The sequence below is a fragment of the Coenobita brevimanus genome, chromosome 102, assembly GCF_032717465.1.
Source record: "Coenobita brevimanus isolate Jiangsu-jjx chromosome 102, ASM3271746v2, whole genome shotgun sequence".
Taxonomy (NCBI): domain Eukaryota; kingdom Metazoa; phylum Arthropoda; class Malacostraca; order Decapoda; family Coenobitidae; genus Coenobita; species Coenobita brevimanus.
In genome coordinates, this window is record NC_137055.1 from 1,344,521 (window position 1) to 1,362,020 (window position 17,500).

At 43.2% G+C, this 17,500-nt stretch overlaps 1 protein-coding gene across 1 annotated transcript in view; it reads left to right on the forward strand.

Moving 5' to 3' along the window:
- The first annotated feature begins 10,828 nt into the window (after positions 1-10,828).
- The window catches only part of LOC145415335 (zwei Ig domain protein zig-8-like), a 23,879-nt gene continuing 17,207 nt past the window's right edge, over positions 10,829-17,500 (forward strand). The window contains exons 1-2 of the mRNA XM_080284612.1: positions 10,829-10,928; positions 12,085-12,213. Of these exons, the coding sequence (XP_080140738.1) occupies positions 10,829-10,928; positions 12,085-12,213 (229 nt within the window). The remainder of the gene's footprint in view (positions 10,929-12,084; positions 12,214-17,500) is intronic.

The following is a 17,500-nucleotide window of genomic DNA, read 5'->3' on the forward strand; positions in this document are numbered from 1 at the left end:
CACACACACACACACACACACACACACACACACACACACACACACACACACACACACACACACACACACACACACACACACACACACACACACACACACACACACACACACACACACACACACACACACACACACACACACACACACACCTGCACTTCGCCAGGCTCACCCAATGCCTCGCCTCGCCTGCAATTCACGCCACCGAAATGAGAACAAACAACGCGTAAGCGAGAGTCTCAGAGGCAGGCGCAGGGGATGAAGATTTCGGCTTTACATCGCCTCTCGTCCCTCTCCAACTAATGTAAACTTCGATCTTGCAGGTAAACCATCCACGGGGAAAAAATGTCGACAAGTTTAATCCGTTCTCGGGAAGTCGGCGTGTCGTCTTGGATCAAAGTGTAGCGATAGTTTAGGCAGGAACGAAATGGGAAGTTCAAGTGGGCGTCTCCGATTGGCCACTGGCGGGAACTGGGTTAAAAGGTCCCTGATCTTACCGACATTGATTATTTTTGTAGTATGAGCGGAAATCGCGTTTATAATGGAAAGATATCGCTTGAATACAACGTTGGCGTCATATCAAGTATTTGGTGAATGATGTTATGCCTCGAGTTTCCGTAAATGAACACAGTACAGTATCGAAGACCGTCCATCTTTCCACAGTATTTGAAAAACCGCTTATTATTTCCCTTCCTTTTGGCTAAATCGAAGCATAACAATTTTCAGCAAGTACTTAATATAATGTAAGTTATTTTCACACGATATTTTTCCACCTTAAAAGCATGCTAGGGTTGCCTGGTGTATTGGTATTAGCGGGCGTGTTTTTGCGAGATGTTGATGGATCTTACGGTAAATTTGTAGTGTTTCTCTCTCTCTCTCTCTCTCTCTCTCTCTCTCTCTCTCTCTCTCTCTCTCTGCCCCGGCCCTATCATATACTTTCTTCCTCCCTCATTATCAGCATTATTTTACGGTTTGCATTGCTTCCTTGACACCTTCCTTTCTCCGCCTTATCTTTTCTGGCAATAGTGGGTGGCTGCCATCATCCACTCACTTGATGTAGTGCTGCCTGCTTCTTCCATCATCTTTTGCATTCTTTTTCTGTGTCTGTCCTCCTGTCTTTTCATTTTCCTCATCCTTCCTGTCACTTTTCATTACTCTTTTGGCCACTTCAGGTGACTTGCACTGAGTGATGAGTTTAATGGTTTTCTGTAGTCCAGGAAACCATTTAAAACACTGGGTGGTAACCATATCATCACATAACGGAGTGGTGCCTACTATGGTGTCCTGTTTACTGAATGGAGAGACGCAAATGTGACGTCCGTCGGGGAACCAAACTTCCACACGTTTCCCCGCGCCTCGCTATGGCGAGGCCCTGTCTGCAACAAAGGAACATCGGTTTACTGCACGGTATGGCTCTGCAGGGGGGTTGCTTGCCTGCAGCCGCTGAGTCTGCTTGGTCAGACAGAGCGGGGCTGGTCAACATCAGCACCAAACCACCTTACCCTTGGCCGCCCTGCACGCCATTACCTGATACGGATTACAGCACTACAATGCCGGGATTACACTGGCTGGGGAGAGGCTTTGTTACCAGCAGGCTGCATCATTAAAGCTGACTCTGCACCCTGTAGATAAAACGGTACAAGGAGAGCACCACCACCTGCAGCGTCGAGAGAGGATCATAGTGAAGATACGAAGGAACGGGCAATGCGATAGGACGCTACAGGAGACGCAGGGAGAGCCGTCTGGTAGTTACTTATATCAGTGCAGTTCTTGTTCCTCCTCGGTCGTCCTCTTCTTCGTGATTTTCTCTGCGATTCCCCCCATTATGCATCAGTCCGTCTTGCGTCTTTTCTTGCTTTCATCCATTTTCTTTCTTAAATAAAACTCTCATTATATCTTTCACTTTATTTCTTTCAGTATCGCTTCCTTTTATTCATTTCTCTTTTATTACCTCCTATTTATTATATTATTTTTATTTATCTCTTTTTACAGAATAGGAGTCTTCTCAGCATTTCTTTGTAAGCGATTTATTCTGCTTAGCACCACGTGGCATTTTCTCGCATGCGACTGATATCGTTTTAACATCAGTAACACACGAGACGATGCTGTGGTGTAATGAGCAAAATAGATCGCTTGGGAAGATTTGTTAAGAATCTTCCAAACCACTCCGAATACGGACCAAAAATTCTGCCTGTTGATCCGCCATGATGGTCCCACAAAACGATATCAGTAACATACGTCTTATCGAGCAAAATAAATCGCTTACAAAGAAATGCTAAGGATGGGTCTCGGCGCAGGACTTACTGGAGGATGACGTGGCTGAGACAATCCTAGCCTGCTTTTAATATGGACCGTGGGTGTTAGCGCCGAAGTGGTGACATGTGAAGGTTTCCATGTATGGTGTATAGGAGAACTGCTGGACCTTAGGGAACGGGTGGTTTAGTCCGTGCCAGAAGTCAGACGCAGAAAACACACACACACACACACACACACACACACACACACACACACACACACACACACACACACACACACACACACACACACACACACAGCACTTATTAAGACCCCCCCCACACACAACATACATACAGCATTATTACACACACACACACACACACACACACACACACACACACACACACACACACACACACACACACACACACACACACACACACACACACACACACACACACACACACACACACACACACACACACACACACACACACACACACACACACACACACACACACACACACACACACACACACACACACACACACACACACACACACACACACACACACACACACACACACACACACACACACACACACACACACACACACACACACACACACACACACACACACACACACACACACACACACACACACACACACACACACACACACACACACACACACACACACACACACACACACACACACACACACACACACACACACACACACACACACACACACACACACACACACACACACACACACACACACACACACACACACACACACACACACACACACACACACACACACACACACACACACACACACACACACACACACACACACACACACACACACACACACACACACACACACACACACACACACACACACATCTTCATTACACAGGCTTAGAGGGCTTATAGGCAGCCCTGTGAATAATGCCCATCTCTCTCTCTCTCTCTCTCTCTCTCTCTCTCTCTCTCTCTCTCTCTCTCTCTCTCTTAAACCCCAGGATATTCACATCTACAATCTCTTCACTTTTTCTGTCATTCATTTTAAGGAGTGAACTGGAGAGGTTATTCAACAGTAATTCACGCCACAGTATCTTATATTGAAGGCTCAGTCGGCTGGTGTGGGCGTGGCTGTGGCAGTGGGAGTAGGAAATGAGTGAAGGATACAAGGCAGATGCTGTTGCCACTGAACCGTCCCCGAAACACACGAGAAAGTAACCGACGAAGCCGAGTGTTATTCTCGTCGGTTAAAGAAGCTCTCTAACACCTCTTCCTAAGCGATTTATTTTACTGTTACACCTTGGTATCCTCCTCTGTGTTAAGTCATTCTAATATCACCAAAAAATTTATTAACCGTCTGTATCCAAAAGTAAATCGCCAAGGAAGAGGTGTTAGTGGCTTCCTTAAGGAACTAGAATAAGGGCCATAGACTTCAACATAAGAGGTGATCAAAGCCGACTAATTCGAAGCAGAGAGAGAGAGAGAGCCTTGTTTCGTTTATTAAGTCTCCAACACACATATGCGTCGGTCTTAGTCATCTGTTGGCGGCTGTCCTCCCTGCTCGATCTCTAGCAGCCTCTCTTCAGTCCACATCCCTCTTATCGCTGAGGGCACACTCTATGACCTCGTCCAAGGTATTTTTTGGGCTGCCTCTCTTCATTCTACCCTCAGTGTTCACATCTCTTGTCCTCCACATTCAGCTCTCATCTCCCATCCTCTCCACGTGCCCAAACCATCTCAGTCTACCCCTCCTCATCACAACACTGGCACATTCAACTTCCCATCCTTCCCCTCAACTCTTCATTCGCAATCCTACCTTCACATCCCATCCTCCACACTCAGCTCTCATCTCCCATCCTCTCCACATGGCCAAACCATCTCAGTCTATCCCTCCTTTTCACAACACTGGCACATTCAACTTCCCATCCCTACCCTTAACTCTTCATTCGCAATCCTGCTGCCCTCCCTCCCAGGCCTATCATTCAAGGATGCACAACACATCCATCTAGTGTTATCTCTGTACGTTTGAGCCTACGAAAAGAAAAACGAAAGAAAAACACTGGTATAGCTGACTAAATGGAGCCTCATGGGGGGGAACTTGTCTCAGTGCAACAGCTTTCCATTGAAGTAAAGCGTAGAAAAGGTGATATCAGCAGAGCAAACAAAACAGCAACAGACAGTTTTATTGGTGATTTTTCAAACATACACGTAGTCTTAAAACAACTTAGCATCAAAATCCTCAAACTGTAAACACTATGCAAACGTGATTCTTTGTGCTAAACGACACTGACGTGGGGGTGAAAGCAACATCGTCCACATAGACTTACAAACACTGTGATAATAATTCGTTTTGCGATGCCTAGACCTCTTAAATCTGAACTATAGATTCTAGCGCCATGTATCACAGACCACATGGCAGTAAATAATGATACCTGACAAATAATGTAACAGGGAAAGAATATAATGACAAATATAAACAAAGCAAAAGATACGAATATAAACTTACATACAGCCAGATGCGCTACAATACCCAGCTAGTGTTTCCAGCTGCATATAAAACACAAGGAGAAATTTCTGCCTTGGAATAAGAGATATGTAGTAATATCAGTGTGATCATTGCTACGTGCTGAGGGAGATAAGAGTTCCTGGGTCACATTTTCATGGATAAGGTTTGCTTCTTTTTTTTTATGCAAAGAGAAAAGGAACCAAAGGCCAGGAGCCCACAAATTTTTCCCTCCAAGAACAAAACAATAGCACGATAAAAGAGGGCCAAATTCAAGATCTGTTCACTTCGAGATGCCTACCTGTCTTCCATATTCTTTTGCATATGACACTTTACTGGTATGATTGTCATTGTGGCCTACTTATAGCCAGTTAAAATAGTTAAATTTGCATGTTACACTATCATTGTGCATATTATGTTACCCTGACATTTAACATAGATATAAACTTAAAATAGCATACGAGGAAATATTAACGTGCTACACCTAGAAATAAACTTAATTCCACCATTTTACAGATACATTAAGATAGTATACATGAGAATATCAATGTGTCCTATATAAACATACTTAATTTCACCTTTAACGCAAATGTAACTCGATAAAATGAAGTGCAAGAGAGTATTAAAGTGTCCTGTACTAAAAGAAACTGGATATACAGTTGTCTTTCTTCTGGCCTTTGGAATATCTATATAAACTGCTAAAATATACATCAAAGTGGCATATACAGCTAGTAATAAACTGATATAACTCACTGTCCTTGCATTTTGGCTCTGAAAATCTATATACATGGCTAAAAACATTAAAAAGAATATTAACTTGATTTGGTTTCTCCTGTCTTGTCATTTTGGGTTTTTGGAAATAGATAGAAATTGTTAAAACAGATAGAAAACACACACACACATAGAAAACAGAAATTGCTAAAACATAGAAAGCAGAAACAGATAAAAAGCATTGATAGAAACTGCAAAAACAGATAGAAAATGCTAAAACATATGAAAGATTATCAGCTTGTTGTACAAAGATAGACGGGAAAGGATGTAATGTTTTTCAGGCCAATATGCCGATAAAAGGGCCCGTGTCAGCATCAAAGTGTGAGGGAGAGACGTAACAAAATTGTCCAGTACTTGTCCTCGTCCCAGTCCTCTTTCCAGTCCTCGTCCTCATCGTTGTACCCGTCCCAGAATTCATCCCAGTTCCCCTCCCAGTCCCAGTACTTGTCCCAGTCCCCTACCCAGTCCCAGTACTTATCCCAAAGCGGAAAACAGGACCCCATGTCAGTGTCGGTTTTAGTTCAAGGAAGAGTGGTCCTCAAAATCCTCAAAAGAAGCAGCAGGATTGTCAACACCCTCGCTTGGCTGCGTTCCAGTCCCCGTTCCAGTCTCCGTTCCAGTCCCCGATCCAGTCCCCGATCCAGTCCCCGATCCAGTCCCCGATCCAGTCCCCGTTCCAGTCCCCGTTCCAGTCCCCGTTCCAGTCCCCGTTCCAGTCCCCGTTCCAGTCCCCGTTCCAGTCCCCGTTCCAGTCCCCGTTCCAGTCCCCGTTCCAGTCCCCGTTCCAGTCCCCGTTCCAGTCCCCGTTCCAGTCCCCGTTCCAGTCCCCGTTCCAGTCCCCGTTCCAGTCCCACGCCCGCTCCTTGGCCACCCTGGATGACGCAGACTGACGAAATTTAGCCGCCAACGACTGTCATCTCTCCCTGTGCCATCTCTCCCTGTGTCGTCTCTCCCTGTGTCGTCTCGCCCTGCCTTGGTCTCCGCCTCAGATGCCTGCCTCGCCTGTACCGCATGCTCCTCGTGCGCCACAGCCCTCCTCGGCATACACGCCACCACCACCCGCCTCGCCCTTCGGTACAAACCTGTGGGGAGTTGCCAAGTTGCCATAGCATTAGTAATACAACTAAGGAGTTGCCTTAATACCAATCTGTAGGGAGGAGTTTCGTAGTTGCCATATTAACAGCACAGTTGAGGAGTTGCCATGCTATTAGTCTTTTGTGGGGAGAGCTGTTGAAGAGTTGACATAAATCAGTTCTGTGGGGAGTTGCCGAATTGCCATAGCATTAGTACACCTACGGAGTTGCCATATTAATACCAATCTGTAGGGAGGACAGTGGAGGAGTTGCCATATTAACAGCACAGTGTCAGAGTTGCCATATCACTATTGTGGGGATAGTTGTTGAGTTGACAGTTTTGTGAGTTGAAATATCATTCACCAGTCCACCATCCTCCTTTCATGGGATAGGGAGAGGAGTGGATGGGTGTTTGTATAACCGAACAGTGAGGCTGCCTGGTTGCTTTGGTGCCACCACGTGAAGGCGTCCCTCACCTTAGAATTTACAGGTGACACGTATGGATACAAAGCAGAAGAGCAAAAAAAAAATACATTAAAAAAAAAATAATAATAATAAGTGGATACAAGTCCAGACATAATTACTAATGATATTGGCCTATAGAGAAGATGGAGAACGAGAGACTGACGAGGAGAGTATGTGAGTGAAGTGGAGGGAGAGGGGGGAGAGGAAGGGGAAGGCCAAGGATGAGATGGAGGGATGGAGTGGAGCGGTGTATGAGAGAGGGGGAGCAGGGCAGTGAAATGGCTGGGGACAGGGCGACATGGAGGTGATTTGTTTGTGGCCACCCCTTGGGGAATTAAGGGGTCTGGCAATAGATAGACAATACACCTGAATATGATAGAGAGACGGCAAGGTGGTACAGGAGTTCCCACCAGACTCCCAATCACCTTTTCCTTAGCGATTTATCTTCCAGACTAATTAGTATCCCATGGTTAGCTTCTTACGTCTCTCTAATACAGACATAGATTACATGAATAACACAAATATAGTAACAAAGTAGAATTAGGAATAAATCGGTAAGGAAGAGGTGTTTGTGTCATATTCCAACCCTCTCTGTGAATGTAAAGGTCCCTGGCTGACTCAGTATTTATTTTACGGGCTCTCCTTTTGTTTTTCGTAGTGTGTATAATCATTAAATAATAATAATAATAATAATAACCATATAATCATCTATATCTATACCCAGACGCCATAATCCCGTAAGGGGTGGCCGTTGAGTGAGTTGTTTTACGCGGAGGGGCACTAACCCCTCCGCCAACCCACTTGTTGACATGTGGGGAACATTTATGGGTTGGTTATATGGTTACCACCCAGCGTAGTCAGGAAACCATCAGGCTTACCACTCGATGTAAGGCCACATGAAAAGTAAACACCTAATGAGAAGTGACCGGAAAGATGGGAGAAATAGGAAGAGTGGAGGGTGTAGACACAGAAGAATGATAAAGGTGATGGAAGAAGTCGGCAGCACTACATGAAGTGAGTGGATGATAGTCGCCGCTACCTACCCCCATACCATAATAATAATCATAATAAAACTCACCTGTGCGGCACCTGAAGCGATACAGCAGGTACAGGAGGAAAAGCAGTACAAACACGCCCACCACGATGTACCCAGCGTAGTTGGTCCCGGGCCCGGCTTCGTCCTCAGCGACCTCCCCCGCCAGGTCAGGGTCGTCCAGGTAGGAGGGACGGGTCGTGGAGTCAGGCAGGGGGTCGTCCTCGTCCTCGGCACCACCACCTACGTATTTCCGGAGTAATTTGCCAGTCAGACCCATCATATCTCGCAAGATGCTCAAGCCCTGACCCCCCTGGCCCATCAGATTTTGGAGGAGGCCCATATCTGGTCTCGGCGGGCCCGTCAGACCTGGTAAGAGGTTCATGGTCTGATTCCCCTGGCCCAACAGCTCTCGGAGGACGCTCATGTCCGGACTCCCTGGGCCCATCAGACCTGGCACGAAGCTCATGTTCTGATTCCCCGGGCCCAACAGACCTCGGGCGAAGCTCATGTCTGGTCTCGGCGGGCCCATCAGACCTGGTAAGGAGTTCATGGTCTGATTCCCTTGGCCCATCAGCTCTCGGAGGACGCTCATGTCCGGACGCCCTGGGCCCATCAGACCCGGTACGAAGCTCATGTTCTGATTCCCCGGGCCCATCAGATGGCGGAGGAAGCTCATGTCTGGACTCCCTGGGCCCATCAGACCTGGGACGCTCGTGTTCTGACTGGCAGGGCCCATCAGACTTTGGAGGAAGGTCATGTCTGGACTCCCTGGGCCCATCAGACCTGGGACGCTCGTGTTCTGACTGGCAGGGCCCATCAGACTTTGGAGGAAGCTCATGTCCGGATTAGGTGGGCCCATCAGACCTGGTACGAAGCTCATGTTCTGATTCCCCGGGCCCATCAGACTTTGGAGGAAGCTCATGTCGGGACTCTGTTGGCCCATCATATCTCTGATGAGGCTCAGGTTCTGATTGGCCATTTTCTGGAAAGTTGTTGAGACGTAAGGCATAGAAGAGACAGACAGAAGATGTTTAAAGAGATGATGTTTAAAGGGAAAGTGTTTAAAGAGTCAAGGTTTAAAGGGAAAATCTTTAAAGGGTCAAGGTTTAAAGGGAAAATCTTTAAAGGGTCAAGGTTTAAAGGGAAAACGTTTAAAGGGAAAACGTTTAAAGGGAAAACGTTTAAAGGGAAAACGTTTAAAGGGAAAACGTTTAAAGGGAAAACGTTTAAAGGGAAAACGTTTAAAGGGAAAACGTTTAAAGGGTCAGAGTTTAAGGGGAATTTTTTTTAAAGGGTCAGTGTATAAAGGGAAAATTTTTAAAGGGAGAGTGTTTAAAGTGAAAATGTTTAAAGGGAAAAATTTTAAAGGGAAAATGTTTAAAAAGGAAAGTAAAAGGAAATTGTTTAAAGGGAAAGTGTTTAAAGGGAAAGTGTTTAAAGGGAAAGTGTTTAAAGGGAAAGTGTTTAAAGGGAAAGTGTTTAAAGGGAAAGTGTTTAAAGGGAAAATGTGTAAAGGGAAAGTGTTTAAAGGGTTAGTACAGATGCTAACCTACAATATCCTTCATCAAAAATTCAAGTAAATAAAATAAAAATAGCACCATGAAAAGCCCTGCATAAAGCATCGCCATCATGTATTCAATATGGACGGTGGACATTAGCACGGAGAGGGGGACTTGTGAAGATGCACGGTTTTAGGAGGACCACTAGGCCTCAGGGAACAGAGTATTAAAACCTAGACTTATACATACAGAACAAACTTACTTTAAAAGGTAGTTCTTGTACAATGAAGTAAATGGCCAAGTGTTAGTGATTCAGACGGTGAGGAGATGAAGAAAGCTTAGATCTTCACTACGACTCGCTGTGATCTGCGCTATATCAAGGTCTTCGTCTTGCACTGCCGGGTGATCAGGAACGAATGGTGGAACACACTGCGTCCACCAGTCTGACAGGCTAGAGAATGATGATGGCCGGGTGTGGTACGACGAGAGTCAGGCGAACGAACCACCTCGACCGGGATTCGAAACCACGGCTCCTCTCTCTCTCTCTCTCTCTCTCTCTCTCTCTCTCTCTCTCTTAGAACAAGGGACATGTTAAAAATTCTTGCACTTTCCTTTCCTTTTGTTATGCAAGGAAGAAGGAACCCAAGGCCAGACGTCCGCAAATTGTTCCCTCTATAAATAAATCAATAAATAACAGAGAGCCACAAAAGTAAAGCAACTTATAATAATACAGGGTGGTCAGTAAATGGCTCTCCTGTAGATGCTTGGCTGTATCTTCGTTGCGATTGCTCATTCTGCTGGTGTGGGCGTTGGTATGGCAATGGAAGACGGAAAGGAATGAAAGATAATGCATGATATATTGATCTGTTTGAGCCGTAACCACAACACAAGAGATATCACCCTCCCTTCAATTTCTCATTGGGTAAGGAAACTAACACCCCCTCCATAGCGATTTATTTTTGGACATGGCTGGTTGATATCCTTTTGTACGTTATTTATGCAGAGAATGACGATATTGGAAGGATTTATGTAACACTGACGAGGGCAGTAAGGTGTAAGAATTGGAAGGATTTATGGAACACAGACGAGGGCAGTAAGGTGTAATAAAAGAATAAATTGCTTAGGAAGAGGTATTAGGGAGCTTAATACAAAACAGGAGGTATTTATGACAGAGAATTGGCTCTAAGTCTGTTAATACGACTCAATGTGGGCTTCATGGGAGGGGAAATGAAGCCTCCTGAAGCACTTTTACAACAGCACAACACCACGCCATCTGTTGTGCTTCAGCTTCGGTGCTTCGCTTTAAAACGAAACAGTGAGATTACTTTAAAATAAATATAAGTTACTGTATCGATAATTATAAATAAAATGAATAAAATAAAAGCTACTGTATCGATAATTATAAATAAAATAAATAAAAGCTTCTGTATCGATAATTATAAATAAAATAAATAAATAAAATCCGCTCTATGATAATTATAAATAAAATAAATAAATAAAAGCTACTGTATCGATAATTATAAATAAAATAAATAAAAGCTCCTGTATCGATAATTATAAATAAAATAAATAAATAAAAGCTACTGTATCGATAATTATAAATGAAATAAATATATATAAAAGCTGCTATATCGATAATCATAAATAAAATAAATAGATAATTGCCACTGTACCGATAATTATAAATAAAATGAATAAATAAAATCCGCTCTATGATAATTATAAATAAGATAAATAAATAAAAGCTACTGTATAATGATAATTGTAAATAAAATAAATAAATAAACGCTACTGTATCGATAATTATAAATAAAATAAATAAAAGCTACTGTATCGATAATAATAAATAAAATAAATAAATAGAAACTACTGTATCGATAATTATAAATAAATTGAATAAATAAAATCCGCTCTATGATATTTATAAATAAAATAAAAGCTACTGTAACGATAATTATAAATAAAATAAATAAATAAAAGCTGCTGTATCGATAATTATAAATGAAATAAATAAATAAAACCTACTGTATCGATAATTATAAATGAAATAAATAAATAAAAGCTACTGTATCGATAATTATAAATAAATAGATAAAGGCTCCTGTATCGATAATTATAGTGGAATAATAGACACACTGACTCCTCTCTCTCTCTCTCTCTCTCTCTCTCTCTCTCTCTCTCTCTCTCTCTCTCTCTCTCTCTCTCTCTCTCTCTCTTAACAAGGCAAAAGCAGGTCTTGAAAGCCCTATATTTACTGAAGATACATTAGAAATATTACTAAGCACAATATTATATGAGGGAAGGGAGAGTGAGTTGGGGGGAGGGCAGTCAATTGGTGGGTGACAGAGCGACTTGGAGGCGTTTTGTCTGCGGCCACCCTTTGCGGGATTAGGACGTCATAGATAGATAGATAGATAGATAGACAATATTATACCTGTCAACTCTCATTATTCTCCATACTCTTCTCGCAGGTGCTGAAGAGGAGCCTACACGTGGTGGCACTGTAACCCTGAGTGGAGCATTTGCGGCGCCCACCAGGGAACCAAATCTAATCAAATATCCCTGTCCACCACAAGGGGGGCTTCGGTTCCCTGCACAGCGTATGTACTTTACTGTGCCTGTGCGACGGCCCCACGGAAGCAGTTATTTACATTTGGTCGATGAGTCTGCTCGGCCAGGCAAAGATAAAACAACATCAACGACAACAACACAACACACATGCAGCCACCTTCCCCCTCTCACCAGCCTCTCCACCTCCTTCTCCACCTCCTTCTCCACCTCTTCCTCCACCTCCTTCTCCACCTCCTTCTCCACCTCTTCCTCCACCTCCTTCTCCACCTCCTTCTCCACCTCCTTCTCCACCTCCTTCTCCACCTCCTTCTCCACCTCTTCCTCCACCTCCTTCTCCACCTCCTTCTCCACCTCCTTCTCCACCTCCTTCTCCACCTCTTCCTCCACCTCCACCTCCACCTCCTCCTCCACCTCCTCCTCCACCTCCTTCTCCACCTCCTTCTCCACCTCCTTCTCCACCTCCTCCTCCATCTCCTTCTCCACCTCCTTCTCCACCTCTTCCTCCACCTCCTGCACCTCCTCCTCCACCTCCTCCTCCACCTCCTTCTCCACCTCCTCCTCCACCTCCTCCTCCACCTCCTCCTCCACCTCCTTCTCCACCTCCTTCTCCACCTCCTTCTCCACCTCCTTCTCCACCTCCTTCTCCACCTCTTCCTCCACCTCCTGCACCTCCTCCTCCACCTCCTCCTCCACCTCCTTCTCCACCTCTTCCTCCACCTCCTGCACCTCCTCCTCCACCTCCTTCTCCACCTCCTCCTCCACCTCCTCCTCCACCACCTTCATCTAACTGCCTACAGCCCTGCACCATATGGAAGGCCTCTACCTTAAGTCTGAATTTATCATGCAATTAATTCAGCTCTGTTACAAGACGCTGTGACGTAAGCTAGGGGTCTCTCTCTCTCTCTCTCTCTCTCTCTCTCTCTCTCTCTCTCTCTCTCTCTCTCTCTCTCTCGTATCTGTCCTACCCTTCTTCAAACACTTCAGAAATTTTACCTTTTAGATATGGAGAGAGAGAGAGAGATAGAGAGAGAGAGAGAGAGAGAGAGAGAGAAAGGAGGGAAAAAGGAAGAGGGAAGGAAGCAGGGTGCGAGCGAGAGGAGGGAGACTATAAGGGCCGTGCAGGAATTACTCTCAGCCTCTCAGTGCCGACGTAACCTTGGTGGAGGGAGGATGCGTCGCTCAGCCTCTCCATACCGTGTCACTAAATTCGAAAGTATACTCCTTGCACTTTAAACTGGCCTAATTTTACCATCCCTCCATCTCTAACGCTAAGGTGAGACTAGCGTGACACTGGAATATACGGCGCTAGTCACGAAGAAGTGCTGAATGGAAAGGATGTGGAGCCGTGGTACTTTTTCTACCCCTGAGCTGTAACAAGATATTTAACACTACTGCACGGTGCTAGTCACGAAAAAGTGCAATAATAAGAATATGGTGCTAGTCACGAAGAAGTGCTGTGGAAAGGATGCGTGGAATGAAAAGTAGTCCCAGAGAAGGAGGCATTTGAGGTCACTGTTATTTTTATTATCATTATTTTTTTTGTGAGCTTTCCTGCCAAGCTTTCTCGCAGTTGAACAAAAGCTTTAGGAATAAGCTTGACGGATGATAGTAAGCTTAAATAACAGGGACGTAATGAACACGGGGAAATATCTTAGAGCGTACGCAGATAGTGGAAGAGTGATTACAACGGTCCCTCTCTTACAGTCCACCATCGTCCTTTCAGGGGATAGGGAGGGAGCTGAGGGACGTTTGTGTATAAGTAGGCAGCTCCACCGTCTCTCCATATCAGTGCCACCACGTGAAGGAAACCAGCGAAGGGAAAAGGAAAAGGAGTTAATAAGTATCTTGAGGTGCTAAGTAAAAGAGTAATTATATATAAGGGAAAAGAAAGATTACAATGCTTCCTGGTTTTCCAATGTTTGACCGTGACCCTGACCTCTGCTGACCTCCCTAGTGATGCTGATTCGTGCTGACCCAAGCTGACCGCGAGGGAGAGTAGCAGCGAGGGTGTGAAGAGAGGAAGGAGGGACGGAAGGAAGGAAGCAAAGAAGGAAGGAAGCAAAGAAGAAAGGAAGCAAAGAAGAAAGGAAAGAAGGAAGCCAGCAAGGAAGCAAAGAAGAAAGAAAGGAAGGAAGGAAGGAAGGAAGGAATCAAAGAAGAAAGGAAGGAAGGAAGGAAAGAAGGAAGCCAGCAAGGAAGCAAAGAAGAAAGGAAGGAAGCAAGGAAGGAAGGACTCAAAGAAGAAAGGCAGGAAGGAAGGAAGCAAGGAAGGAAGGAAGCAAAGAAGAAAGAAAGGAAGGAAGCAAAGAAGGAAGGAAGGAAGGAAGGAAGCAACGAAGAAAGAAAGGAAGGAAGGAAGGAAGGGGTGGATCAGTAAAGGATCAGAACTACATCGAGAAGGAGCTGTTGACATGATGCTCTTCTGGGGCGTCCTGGGTAAGTGAGTGAGTGAATGAGTGGGTGAGTTGTGAGTTGAGTGAGTGAGTGAGTGAGTGACTCAATAAATGAGTGGGTGCGTGAGTAGATGAGTCACTGAGTGGATAGGTAATTGAGTGAGTGAATTGATGAATGAGTGCGTGAGTGAGTGAGTGTGTGAATGAGTAGGTGGGTAAAAGGTGCTACGTGTTTTCTCGCCAGGAAGCTCCGTAACACCTCTTCCTTACCGATTTATATTTTTATATGGCTGGTTAATATCCATTTGTGTGTTATTTATGCAGAGTATGGCGATAGTGGAAGGATTTATATAACAGAATTGGACAGTACGTAAATAAAACGAATCGCTTAGGAATAGGTGTTAGGGAGCTTCCTTAACCGTTCAAAATACTGTCATTAAAGTCCGTATTCCCGTCGGCTAAGGAGGCTCCCTAACACCTTTTCCTAAGCGATTTATTTTGTTTATTACACCTTACTTTACTGTATTGCATAAATCCTTCCAATATGGCCATACTCTGCATATATAACCTAGGAGAGGATATTAACCAGCCAAAAATAAATCGCTAAGGAAGAGGTGTTAGTGAACTTCCTTACTAAATAACACCGTAGCATCGTCTGTTCAGTGGATGATTATTTGTATTACTTTATTTTTATGCCTTTATATTTATTCCTTTATTTTTATTCCTTTATTTTACTCCTTTATTTTTATTCCTTTATTTTTATTCCTTTATTTTTATTTCTTTATTTTTATTCCTTTATTTTTATTTCTTTATTTTTATTCCTTTATTTTTATTCCTTTATTTTTATTTCTTTATTTTTATTTCTTTATTTTTATTTCTTTATTTTTCTCTTTTTATTCCCTTATTTTTATTCCTTTATTTCTAATCCTTTATTTTTATTCCTTTATTTTTATTCCTTTATTTTTCTCTATTGTTATTCCTTTATTGTTATTCCTTTATTTTACTCCTTTATTTTTATTCCTTTATTTTTATTCCTTAATTTTACTCCATTTCTATTCCTTTATTTTACTTTATTTTTATTCCTTTATTTTTATTCCTTTATTTTACTCTATTTTTATTCCTTTATTTTTATTCCTTTATTTTTATTCCTTTATTTGTATTCCTTTATTTGTATTCCTTTATTTGCACTTGGCTTCTCTCCCTACAGCATAATCCATTTAGTAAAGCTGACCATTTTTAACTGGGAGGGCTATGGCATGCAGAACACTCGTCATTATCTATCTATCTATCTATCTGTCTGTCTGTCTGTGTATCTATCTATCTATCTATCTATCTGTCTGTGTATCTATCTATCTATCTATCTGTCTGTCTATCTATCTATCTATGTGTCTCTGTCTATCTATCTATCTACCTGTCTGTCTACCTGCCTATCTATCTATCTGTTTATCTATCTATCTATCTATCTGTCTATCTATATATTTATCTATCTATCTGTCTGTCTATCTATCTATCTATCTATCTATCTGTCTGTCTATCTGTGTATCTATCTATCTATTGCCAGACACCTGAATCCCTTAAGGGGTGGTCCCAAACAAATCGCCTCCATGTCGCCCTGTCTGTCGTTTGGCTGCCCTTCCTCCAACTCACCCCTCTTATACATCCCTCCACTCCATCCCTCCATCTATACTCCTTACGATATTATTCCTGTTGGTTTTGATGCTGAGATGAAGATTGGGTTAAGTCTGATGTTATCTGACGTTGCGGGATGAATGTGCTAAGTATTACACACCGGCTTCCCTGGGCCAGAGGAAGAGGGGGCGAACCAGAGTGGGTGTGAGAGAGGCTGTGGTACTAGATGGGGAGGCAGGAGTGGGGGATGGGGTGCCAGGAGGGAGGGGTGAGGGAATCAGTAGCGACCCAGCAGTGGAGGGGGGAGGATGTGTTGCCCAGCCTCCTGACACCTGTCTTGGGCGGCGAAATCTGGAGATGATTCACCGTAGAGTTAGTTCACTTGATGGAGATTTGTGGCATTTATCAGCTTATTTCCCGTATTTATTTTGCCAGCTTAATTCCCGTATTTATTTTGTCAGCTTAATTCCCGTATTTATTTTGTCAGCTTAATTCCCGTATTTATTTTGTCAGCTTAATTCCCGTATTTATTTTGTCAGCTTAATTCCCGTATTTATTTTGTCAGCTTATTTCCCGTATTTATTTTGTCAGCTTAATTCCCGTATTTATTTTGTCAGCTTATTTCCCGTATTTATTTTTATCAGCTTATTTCCTGTATTTATTTTATTTATCAGCTTATTTCCGTATTTATTTTATTTATCAGCTTATTTCCTGTATTTATTTTATTTATCAGCTTATTTCCGTATTTATTTTGTCATCTATCAGCTTATGTCCCGTATTTATTTTGTCAGCTTATTTCCTGTATTTATTTTCTCATTTATTAGCTTATTTCCCATATTTATTTTATTTATCAGCTTATTTCCCGTATATATTTTGTTATTTATCAGCTTATTTCCTGTATCTTATGGTAAATCTGTACTCTCTCTCTCTCTCTCTCTCTCTCTCTCTCTCTCTCTCTCTCTCTCTCGTAAAATAAAATAAAAACTAAGAAGACACAGAGATGAACAAATACACTTCTATTCTCCACAATCTCTCTCTCTCTCTCTCTCTCTCTCTCTCTCTCTCTCTCTCTCTCTCTCTCTCTCTCTCTCTCTCTCTCTCTCTCGTAAAATAAAAATAAAACACTCAACGCTACAGAGCCCTTGAACAGACACAATACACCTCAATAATACAATACTGAAACACATGTAGGAGTTTGTACCATTGTATTAAAGGTAATATTTGTGTATAAAACTAGAGGCAAACATGTATTCTCACCTGGACTTATGATAATGATGATGATAATAATAATAAC